Source organism: Poecilia latipinna, unplaced genomic scaffold (assembly GCF_001443285.1).
Source record: "Poecilia latipinna isolate Pla-1442-1.1 unplaced genomic scaffold, P_latipinna-1.0 Scaffold58, whole genome shotgun sequence".
Taxonomy (NCBI): Eukaryota; Metazoa; Chordata; class Actinopteri; order Cyprinodontiformes; family Poeciliidae; genus Poecilia; species Poecilia latipinna.
This window is the reverse complement of record NW_015112674.1, coordinates 539,675-551,833: the sequence shown is the minus strand read 5'-3', so window position 1 is coordinate 551,833 and position 12,159 is coordinate 539,675. Positions and strand designations below refer to the sequence as shown.

The 12,159-nt window shown below is 37.4% G+C and overlaps 1 protein-coding gene across 1 annotated transcript; it reads left to right on the top strand.

Moving 5' to 3' along the window:
• Positions 1 to 340: 340 nt before the first annotated feature.
• Positions 341 to 5,359, top strand: LOC106961755 (ras-related C3 botulinum toxin substrate 1-like). Its single transcript, XM_015055716.1, has 7 exons — positions 341 to 672; positions 762 to 821; positions 1,910 to 1,978; positions 2,117 to 2,234; positions 2,870 to 2,932; positions 3,670 to 3,829; positions 4,945 to 5,359. Exons 1-7 carry the CDS (start codon positions 662 to 664, stop codon positions 5,073 to 5,075), a joined length of 612 nt encoding a protein of 203 aa, XP_014911202.1. The 5' UTR covers positions 341 to 661; the 3' UTR covers positions 5,076 to 5,359.
• The last annotated feature ends 6,800 nt before the right edge of the window (positions 5,360 to 12,159 follow it).

The following is a 12,159-nucleotide window of genomic DNA, read 5'->3' as shown; positions in this document are numbered from 1 at the left end:
GGACGCAGGCAGACCGAGGTTGAAGTGATGAACGATTTAATGAAATATCCACAGAACGGAACAACAGGCAGCAAGACGTAACACGACGAGGATCCGACACCTGCAACAGGTGGGACTAAATACACTGGGGGGGTAATCAAATAAACGAGACACAGCTGGGAACAATCAGGACGGCACAGAGACTCATAGGGAAACCAGGACACAGAAAACCTCAAAATAACAGAAAAACACAGATCACCACAGAACATTTATGTTTCAGATAGTCAGTAATTGCAAATATCTTTAATTGGAGCCTCCGTACAACTTAATGGTACATCTTCATTTATGTTAGTCAGCTTACACATGGACTCAAGAGATGGAGTTTGTATTTTTTTTATCTTCCCAAACGTCACGTTGGGTTGTATGAACACTTCTTATTTTAGACATGGCCTCTGCCGTTCAACCGGAGAACAGTAAACGTGAAATGAAACGTTGTTGATTTTTTCTTTCATTTTTTGGAACTTTTTCTTCTTCTTTATCCCCCTCTTCCAATTCTTCTTCTTCCGCTATTAGATCAAAATCTCGTGTTTGCTGTCATCGGATTTGAGATGAAAATCTGACCAATCAGAACTGTTACCTTGTCCAAGTTCTCGCCGTGCTGCGTTCATGGACCCGCCAACAAATGGAAATGCGGTCTGAATCAGTGTTATGCTCCCTTGATTAATACGCACTGTTGTGATTGCTTAATAAACTCCTGTTTTTTTTTTTTCTTTCTTTTACAGGAAATTGACGTCATACCGTTACACAATGCAGACGGTAAAGTGTGTGCTGCTGGGGGACGGGTAAGTCAATATAAAGTTTTCTTCCAAATTAAACTATATTACCTTATATTTTGTCTTCATCAGTGGGAATAAAAGTCAGTGCAAATGTTTGGGTTAATCTAGAAATCACCTGGTGGCTGTAGGTCTAACATGCCAGCAGATTTTGTTGTCAGGCTACTTGTGATGAAAACTCAGTACTTTTGAGCAACTGGAGCTGTTTGGTTCCCTTTTTTTGAACACTGAAATCTGTAAATAGCTTTAAAACTTTGTAATCACACACATATTTCAATCAAATTCAGCTGAATTTAAATGTTGTAAAAAGCTCCCAGGAATTCACAGCATCACTGCGGTGGAGATGCTGCTAAAGATTAAGAAGCCAAAGAGGTTTTGGCTGTTTACTCTGTCTTTGCACAGAATGAACACAGCTGTGTGTACTAAAAATATCTTGGACTGCTAATATCATGTACGACAAGCCTCTAGTCAAATGTGATTTAGTGACACAATTATTAGTAACAAAAAACTTTGATAAAAGTTAGATTTCAGGTGACATTATGTCCCTGTACAGGTGAATTTGACTTACAGGGATGTTTCAACAATAGTAGGTGTGTTTTAATGCATCTTTTAGGTGTAACAGCATCTGAATGTTACAATAATGTATTTGGACCAAAACTTAATAAAAACTTCATACTGGCATGTTGTACATCATACATAAGGAATAACCAAGGCTCTCAAACAGTGGTACAGTACTGGCATTACTTTGGTTATCTCAAGTGGAACTCCACTGAAATTTTTGGTGTCAATCTTTTAAAAGGTCAATGGAAAGCTCATAACTGTGACTCAAACAAAACCAGCTGGAGAACATAAAAACAATCTGAATTTAATTGAAGTGGATAAAAGTAACCCAGGAACAAGTGCTAGTGGTAATGTATTTAGAAGATGGAACTGGGAAAAGTGTTAAAAGTAACTTGGCTAACTTAGCCATGCTTAAGCAAATGGTGGTGTGTGTCAAATACTTATTTTCTGTCCTGCATCAGTAAACATATTGATTAAAATCAACGACTCTGAATGATTAACCGTCCCTGAAAGGCTTCCCTCATTGATCCTCTCAGGGCTGTGGGTAAATCAGCCATGATCATCACCTACACCGCAGGCTTTCCTAAGGAGTGGACCCCGTCAGTGTAAGTCACACACAGCAGCACTTTAAGAAACCTTTTGGTCATAGTAACTGTGATGGGAATTGGTGAATTTCTTTTGTTAATGTGACTGAAGATTAAATGAAAGTCATCTGTTTTGAAAGTGAATGTTTCTACCTGCAGGATGGACAATTATAAAGTCAGTGTGACGGTGGACGGGAACGAGGTGAACCTGGATGTGTGGGACCACAGCGGATTATCCGACTATGACCGGTTAAGACGCCTGTCCTTCCCACAGACGGTGTGTTTCCACGGAGACTCACAGCAGCTAGCCACCATTAGCACAAACACCATTTCATTCAGTCAACTGTTGTGGAACCAGTAGCAGACATTGTGTTTTCTAACGTGCCATCGATCAATACGCATCAAACATGCTGTTCTATGTCCCATTAGTTATGGTTCAAAAGCAGCAGGTGGGTTTTCTGTACTGATTTAAAGGAACTCTGTGCTCTGGATTTTTTAGTTTTCTGGAAGTTTGAGGTGCATGGAAGCCGAGATGCATTGTTTTTTTTTTTTTTTGTTTGTTTGTTTTTTTGTTATTTTTTTGTTAAGGGTGTTAGAGTAGAAGCAGCCAAACACTGATGTATGGTATGTTTTTCAGATTTTAAGGTGAGAAATGACTGAAATTATTCATCGTTTACCTGCAACTTCAGTTTTACTCTACCTTGTGTTGATCTTTGATCCCCAATAGAAACATAATTCATTTTATTTATATTCACATGTCAAGACAAACAAATTCAGTTCATCAATAAATATAGCCAGTTCAGTCAAACCGTATGGGAAGATTTTAAATGTTTTGCCAACATCTGATGTGAATTAAGCATGTAAGTATGTTATACATGGAATTTTGACTTTGGTTGTTTTTCTACCTTGTAGGATGTGCTCCTGCTTTGCTTTTCCCTCACCAGTCCATCATCTTTTGAAAATGTGCGAAGCAAGGTGACTCTACTCATAACTAACATGTTAAAGACACTAAACCAGGGGTCTGCAGCCTTAACAATCCAAAGAGCCATTTTGGTCCTTCTGTCCGGCCAAATAAAACACATTTAGAGCTGCAAATCATAAACGAAGTTTTGAAAAAATGACAACTTCCATTTTTTTTTATAAATATTTACTATAGGGAATTTGTTGTCTTTTCAAAAAAAAAACAATTTTATTTCTATTTTTAGATTTTACAACAAGTAAAAACTTGAAAACCTCTCGCAAAGAGAGGATGGGTATATTTTCTTCAACAGGATATTAATACAAGTATGTAAAAAACAAAAGCGAGCATGTGGTTTCCAATCTAATGATGGACAAAGTAAAATAGATCAAAACAAGGTAACTGTTGCTTTTAGTGTTGTTCTATTGTAGATTTAAAATCATGACTTGGTTCTTTATCAAGTTGTAAACAGCCATTGTGGCTCTGGAGCCGCAGGTTGCACACCTCTGGATTAAACCGAAGAACACAAATAAAAATATACAATTTGAAAAAAAAAATCTAAAGTTTTACTGTCAGGTTTCGGATTTTACTTTGATATTATAAAAGAATAAAACATGTAGATAAAACTCTAAATGTTTTGGATGCAACTCATCATGCATGAGCCTTCACATTTCTGCTTGTTGTGATAATTCACCAATAAAAACGCTGCTGCCATGCCGTGAACACTGATCCAGTCTCCATGCTCCTGCTGCAGTGGACCGGAGAGGTCAGAGATCACTGCCCCGGAGTGCCAGTCGTCCTGGTGGGCACCATGTTGGACCTCAGAGACGACACAGACAGGATAGAAAAGCTGAAAAAGGAGCATCTCTCTCCCATCACCTATGACCAGGGCCTGGCCATGGCTGAAGAAATAGGTAGATAGCTGTTCTCTGATCTGCTGGATGTTCTTACTTTGATTTAAATTGATCTCTTGTTATGAGAGGGAAATAGAAATGACTCAACTTTTCTGTTCTATTAAAGATTTGGTCTCAGTGGTCATTTTTACATCAGCATAATTAGATTGTCCAGTCGTAATAGACATATTGCATGTTACTGTTTATGTCCAGAAATTTTGCGCTGGAGGACAAAAAGGCGATTCTTTTATTTACCATCTGCAGCCGCACTGTTGTGCTACAACAGTTCCATTAACAAAATGAAACCTGGAGCTGTAGGTATGTTTAATTTAGTGCGGTGTGCCACAGCACAGGGGAAAATAACGCAGAAAAACCATTGAAGAACAACTCAAAACTACTCAGCCATTCTTTTTTCTTGCTTTCTCCGTCAGCTACACTAAACACTTGTTTGTTGCCATAGCAGCAAACAGCAACGCCACCAATGTATTAGGGTTAAACACCGAAAAACCATTTACCACATAAAGAACAGAACATTCAGTCTGTTATATTTTTACGTTTTCAGACTTGATATTTATTTTGTGATTATTAAAAATTGATTGCTGTGGTAGATTAGCTACCGCTGCTATTAGCTAAATTAACACACCTTCTCTACTGATGATCTGTCATGGTTGTTATGTAGGCTTTTTTTTTAAACTGAACTGAAACCCACCGAACTGCTCAGCACATCTACATGTTTAGGTTGCTAACGTCAAATTAGCATGACTGACCTACTTTCCTCTCCCTCGTTATTTTTTATTTATTAAAACTTTTTCTGACCTGGTTGTCTAGTTGTTGTAGTTTTGACAAAGCATTGTGTCCCTTTTTCTTTTTATAAGGCTTATAAGGCTGTGCTGACAACATAACAGCTAAAACCAACTGTAGCCGTCCAGTGAGCAGTTTTACCCTCCATGGACCATATCTACATTTACTAAAATGTGATTTCTAATGTAAATTTATTTTACTGGATTTACTTTAGGGGTATCAGAGTAAAGGTGGCTAAGCTTTTCAGGCCTTTGCATCCGTTCCTTTGACCTGTTGAATATCACTGAATCATTCTGCTTGTGTTCACCATCTTCCTGTTTTCTTCTGAAACCCAGGTGCGGTGACATACCTGGAGTGTTCGGCTCTGACTGAGCAAGGACTTCAGGCGGTGATTGAGGAAACCGCCAGGGTGGGCCTGAACGCCAAACCCGCTAAAAAACCAAAGCCAAGCTGCAGCCTGTCATAATGCAGATGATCCCTTTTATATGTTCATGATTTTAAAAACAGGGATGTTGTGGCTGAGGCCAGCAGAGCGGATTAATGAGAGTGAATGTTCTGGAACTCATGAAGTGAAGTCTAGAGAAATTTAAACCACCTGTGCTTAGGCCTGTCACGATAACAAATTTTGCTGAGCAATTAATTGTCTAAAAAGTTATTGCGATAAACGATAATATGCCTGCGATAATAATAATGCCTGCGATTTCCTGCCATAGATAGATACACTTTATTTTCAAAAGAACACATAACACTGGAACTAATAAACTAAATAAACAAAACAACCAAAAATAAAAGTGATTCTCTGTCTCCATTAACAAAAAACATACTTAAATAAAAACTAAACAACATAAAGCCAAAGTGGAAATAAATACTGCATTCAACCAAGAGTGCAGATTATGAAGTCTGTATACTATATTAGCCTTCAGTAATCACTAGATTTAAATAGAGAAGATGGGCACATCCGACTACCTAATGCAATAGTTCACACTACACGATTTTTTGCCCCTATTTTCTCCTTATCACAATCTTAGATCGTNGTTTTGCGCTAGGAACCGAAAGTTTTACTTTGGGATTTTGAAAAAAAACCGAAAAAAAAAAAAAAAAAAAAAAAAAAAATTAAAAAGCTGATCCTGGTGTAAAAACGTGATTTTTCTAAATTAACCTTTTTCCATTAAGCTAATTTATTTTCATAATCCAATTTACATAGTTTTATGATCAATGAACCTTTTGACCTACATGTATGTTTGCACACCTTTCTTGAACTATAAACATGAATCAGTTCATTATAAGTTGGATGAACTAGTTCTTTTTAGGGATTAACTGTCCAATGCTGCAGGTTTTAAACCAACCAGGGATGAAACCTTTTATACACACACACACACACACACACACACACACACACACACACACACACACACACACAAAGTGGTGAAAACTGCTGTGTTGAAAACACAAACATCTAAATATTTTGGACCTAAAATCTTCCAGTAAACATCACTTCCTGCCCTCCAGGCCGGTGAGCTCGCGCTGACAGGAAGTGATGTTTGGGGTCTTTAGATTTCATTTTGTTTTGTGATCTTTGTGCATCTTGGCCATGCCAGTGTGTGTGAAGTGTGTGTGAACTGCAGACTTTGTTTTCTTTGGCGCCAGGAGAGAATTGCTGCTCTGCCTGAAAGTCGGCTGCTGCGTGTTGATGGAGGCGGTTAGCAGCGTCAGCCCAACCTGAACCATCATCACCGCCGCTGACACTGAAACCAGGCACGACGGGTGTGTGTGTGTGTGTGTGTGTGTGTGTGTGTGTGTGTGTGTGTGACTGTGGCTTCAGAAGTGACTTTCTGACAAACATGCGCAGCGTTTGCTTTGAGTGTTTAAATGCAGCTGAGTGAAGCCGCCGTTGTTTTGGAGCAACCCGGATTTAGTTTGGAAGCTGCAGCCGCCCGACGTGTCGACATGAACTACAGACATGTTTGATTAAAAATTAATCATATTTTATCTAAATATTGCCGTTTACTGAGACTAAAAGAAAGAACATTTTAAGAATATATATAACATTTGTATGATGACCTTTCAGAAATGTTGCCAGAATAAAAGTATTAATCTTTACTCAGTTCTAGAAATGATCTCAAATATCATTTTCCTTCCTCCCCCCCAAAATTTAAAATCTGTATAAACGATCAGCATAAAACTTGTTCATACTAGCATATTTTTAATCTGAGGTTTAGAATGAAAATTATATTTATTTCTGTGAGATCTGAAAACATCCAGCCATTAAATCTCAATACTGAGAAATGAAAGCTGTAAATTAATACTTAACATCATGTTTTTTAATGACATAGTTAAACATGTGACACTTTTCAGATTATCTTAGCTAACTTTGAACATTAGCTTCAATATTTAATTAGATTATTTTTTACTGAATCCCTAGAAATTATCAAAAAGGGGAATTTTATCAGAGTTAGTTTCAGTTTTATTCCTGCATCCAAAAATCAATCGTTAAAAAAAGAAACTTTTAGCATCAATTTGTAGAAATTTATTTTAATCTGGACTCATTTCAAGACGATAATCCCATGAAGAAAGCCTGGAAAGCCCAGAGTTAATCCGAGTTTAGCAGAAATATCTCATAGTATCTGAATCAGCTCAGAGTTTTCTCTGCAGAAGAACTAAATAACAAACTTTATTATAAACAGAAATAAAATGTACATTTTCTGTGTTTCTACCATATCACTTCTCATACGGCAGGTTTTGTTTGAGCCGTTGCAAATGTTGAAAGATCACAAGATGATTCAGACTGTTCAAAATGAATGTGGCCTGGCAGAGCAGCGACTCAAACCGTTTTCAGCTCATCTGGAGCAAACATGAGACGTCATGCTGTCTGTTGGCTGCAGGTTTGGATTCGCTGCTCGTTTTCAGAATCAGCAGGATAAAATCGCAGCACAATCAGAAACGCGCTGCTGGATGTTCAGGTTCATTTAACAATAATCCTCGGGATCCAAGATGGACGCCAGCGAAACGCTCCATGTTTTACGGAGGAAAATATCTGATGATAACTTCATTGATGCAGTTACAATACATCAGAAAATAATCTGTAAAGTGGGTTGGAAAAACCAATAAGTTCTCATTAAAATAGTTTCTATTGGTCTGAGTCAGACTTACAGGGGCAGCAGCCCAGGGAGCCATTTTTGGGGGGTCGGCCCACACATTTTTATTTTAAAACATTTTTTTATGAATATTTTTTTTGCAGACATTGCATTTCCTGTCAGAGTAATAAGCCCATATGGTATGGCATATAATTATATTTTGGATTTGTATTGAACTGAAAATGAAGAAGTTAGAGTATTTTGGTATCATCACTTCATACTCAGTTATATACAATTTTACATATTTATTTACTGTAATTTGCATTAGGAAATTACAGTAAATAATTTTACTGTAATTAAAATTATGCAGGATGTTGCATTTCTGCAGTGGATGTTGCACCAAACGGTTCCCAGCTCCTGGATCCACATCTTTATGAATTCAGCTCTGGGTCTAATATCATTATATATTTTTTTATTAACAGTAAATTAAAAAAAAATCATCATAAATTACAGGAATAAAGTCTTGGAAACCTCAATAATCAATCTATAAAGTGGTATTTGCTACCTGACTGAAGCTCTCCGGCAGGAATCCTCCTGAATATGAAAAGCATTTCTACTTTCTGGCAAGTTAAATTAGCAGATCATTATTGCTTTAATGACACCACAAGTAGATTAGAACTTTTTAAAATAAACACTAATTAAACTTTAAGCTGCTCAAATCAAGACAAAGGCTGTAAATTTAACAGAGCTGCCATCCAGGGACTGATCTCAAACACACATCATCTAATTACAAACTAAACGGTGGAGTTAATGCATCATCTGAGGCACTTTAATGGCTCATATTTACTATACTGCCATAATACCCTATCATCAATTCCCTTTGTGCTGGCTGATTGCAGGCTCACAGGATTACAGCAGGCAGCTTCAATGAGCCACATTTGCAGGTGTTAGCTCAGAGTTTAGTCTGTTAGTCTCTGCAGCCCAGGATCACGTTAAGAGCAGGAAAAACGAGCGGCTCTCTCTCTCTGCAGGGAGGACTGGCAGACACCAGCGTCTGCACCATGCTAGCATCCAAAGCTAATTGGCACCCAGGTTTTATGATAAAATGTAAAGAATCCAGGTCAAATCTGAAGCGGGCAGAATTATGTGCTGAACCAAATCCAGGTAACTCCATCATCCCTGCCTCCCTGTTTGTGTCGACGGCCATTTTTGGCTGCTAACAGGCCGAATGAGAGCCACTCAGGTGTTGCTTTAAGCCCAGCCAGCAGCGTGACCGGCCTTCCAGCCCAACACAAATCCACGCTCTCTCATTGTTCTCCTTACTCCTCTGTTTTTTCATCATTTCAACGTGATCGTTTTGCTCCTTTGTGTGTTTTTAAAGCATGCTAACATTCAGGTTTTTCCCTCCGTCTCTGCGGCTCACTGTCGGCTCACACAGGTTGAACATGAAGCCGCACCTGAATAATTTATATTAAAATTCAGTCAAACAGACAGAACCGCCGTCACACCTGCATCCTCCATGGATTTACCCCACCATAATTTACATCGTTTCATATTTATGTACAAAGAGGAAAAGTTTCACTGGTAGAAACTAAAACATTGACAGAAAAAAACATGTAAAAGAGAACTAGAATTATTTTTATAGTTAAAGTTTAACTGGTTTCATTTTGAAGATAAAAGATTAACATAATCTGATTTTTATGAGTTTTTGCTCTGAAAAGTTTTTAAAGTTACCCTAATTTTACTATTTCAAGATTATACACTTATTTAGCTACAAAAAATTCCAAAACCTCAAATTTTCAGATGAAATTTTAAAGTCAACATGACAACAATGGTTTTATTTTTTACAGATGAACTTAGCTTACACAGTCAGTATAATATACTTTAATCCAATATAAAGAGAACATCCTCAAACACAAATTTTGACAATATAAATGCTTACTTTTCTAACTTCTTGCAGTAATGAGCTGTACTGCAGCACTGATGTTAAAGAGGAACAAGTGAATATTTTACTACAACTGTTGTGATTTCAGTTTTTCTCCATAATAACTCTACAGTGAACAATATTTTATTAGCACCAGAACAATCTCACACTTTGTTATTAGCGCAAAGGAATTTTAAACATCTAATTTGCAGCTAACTAGCTAACAATGCTAACAAGTATGTAAAGTGTGGCAAGAGTTGTTGTTTGGGTCATTTATCTCTGACCTCTTTAGCAGCAGTTAAAAGATAATACTTTTAATACATCCTAATATTTAATTTCCTGTAAAAGCTGCATTGCTAGCTTGGATGTAATCAGTAAAAAAAAAACTAAAATCGGTTTAAGCTGTGCTTGCTTCTTATTGGCATTCTGCTCTATATTGGCTCTAATATGGCTTATTATTAATAATTTTAAAATATCACAGTAAAAGCAGGTTTAATCTTTAGCCTTAGCAACTAGCTGTGCCACAGGGCGAATGCTACCATCCACCTCAGCAAGAACAAATGGAGAGTCCAGTTTTATTCCTGCAGTTCTCTGCAATTACAGAAACTTTTTTTGTTGGCGTTTTAATAATCACACAAGAGTTCTGAAGCCAGAGTTTAAAACTTTTTAAAAACTTTTTGCAACAGCCAACAGTGATGTGAACAGTGATTCCGACTAATGCAAGCTCATACGTAAAGAGGACCGACACACAGAGATTAGCTGCGGTATTATTTATTCTTTCCTTCTTTTAAATTTTTTTTTCTTAGTGTCTTAAAATTTTTTTTACCACACTCATAGTCAAAGCTGTTTCAGTGTAGCAGCTAGCTGTGCTACAGCGCTAGCACTAGCTTATACAAAGTTTCAATCCTCGTCGGCCATTTTAGCTGTGGACTGAGAAATGACAGACGCATACTGGCTGTTTATTTATTTTAGATAGTTTTCTATTTTTACATCTGCTTTGGTTTTGAACTTTGGGACCAATAAGGAGGCTAAAAGAACTCACAAAAAAATATCTACTGAAACATTTTTACCACATTATCAAAATAAATCAAAAAATCCAAAAAGAGACGATTAAGAAAACAATGCAATATTTGCACATATTGCATCGTTTTCTGTCTGTGTTTATCAAATTACAAACAAAAACTAAGGTCAGAAATCAACACATAACTGGTTTTAAAGATTTATAAGATTATATCTGTTGATACTGTTTGCATGTTTTCAATAAGTAAACTTTATTTATAAAGTGTTTTTCACAGACATAAAATCACAAAGCAATGCAAAATAAAAATCCACCTTAAACTGTACAGAGAATGAAACAATCAGGTCAGATTTTTGTTGTTGAGAAATCTTCATCAATATTTTTTACTACCCATTTGGCACAGGCTCTCAAACCGGCAGGATAAAGATTAACATTTTTCCTTAATCGCAGGTACTTTCTCTTCAAGAGAGAAAAGCTAACAAAGCAAAATGAAGCACAGGGTTTGAAGGAAAGGCAGAGCGAATGCTAGCAGCATATAATCATCGGTAATTATATGTGTGATGTGTAATAGCTGTCTTACAGCAAACATCGATCAGATTTAACCCAGCCACACATTTTAGGTTCAGAGCACAGGCTGTAATTATAAAACTATTTTAGATTAATAAAACAGTAACTTTGTGTGAGAAACCAGGCAGGATTTCTAAAGATCGCTCAGTTAAAACTTATCTGGTTTTTATATGTTCCAACAGAGTTCTTCATTTATCTGGACAGTTTCATTCTTCAGTCGAATGAAAACATCCAGCCGCCTTCGTGTGCCGTACCAGGGGTCCCACTGACATTGGTGCACTTTCATAATTTTACACGATTTTTTGCCGCTATTTTCTCCTTACGACAATCTTAGATCGTTGGCCGATCTAAGATTCTCGCTGGTGATTTCGTAACCGATCATCCTGCAGTGTGTGGTGTGTTACGGTAGATCGTCGTGGCCGCTCCGATCTAAATCAGGGGTTTTCCCCGACTGGGAGCTTAACGCTGAATGTGACAGGTAGCCAATCAGAAAGCCGGATTCTCCTCCTGCTTTCTGAGGGGAAATTACAGAGAGGAATCCCAAACAGCTGACCCTGTGCAACCCGAAGTCCAGCGGACATTGGAGATGATTTGTGGAAACAACATTAATGTTTATTTCACATTTCGTGCAAAGAATATAGAAATGACAAGGAGAGGAGTTGGAGCCAAATCGCTACCGCAGTTGATAAACCCGGTATGTTTTCAGCTGTTCTTCGTTAACGTGACATAAATAGGTTACAATGATTTTCATGCAGTCAGGACTTTACGCTGACTCTAGCCACATGCATCACAGGTAGATTCTAGTAAAACATTGATTAATGCCTGATTTTAAAATTAGTTAACTGGACTTGTAGCCATTATTTTGTGCCCATGTGGCTGGACACCACACGGCATGACGAACCCGATTAAACCGTTTTACCTAGGATGTCTGTGGCTAATGTGTGATCCCAGGTTTTGAAAATAGGCC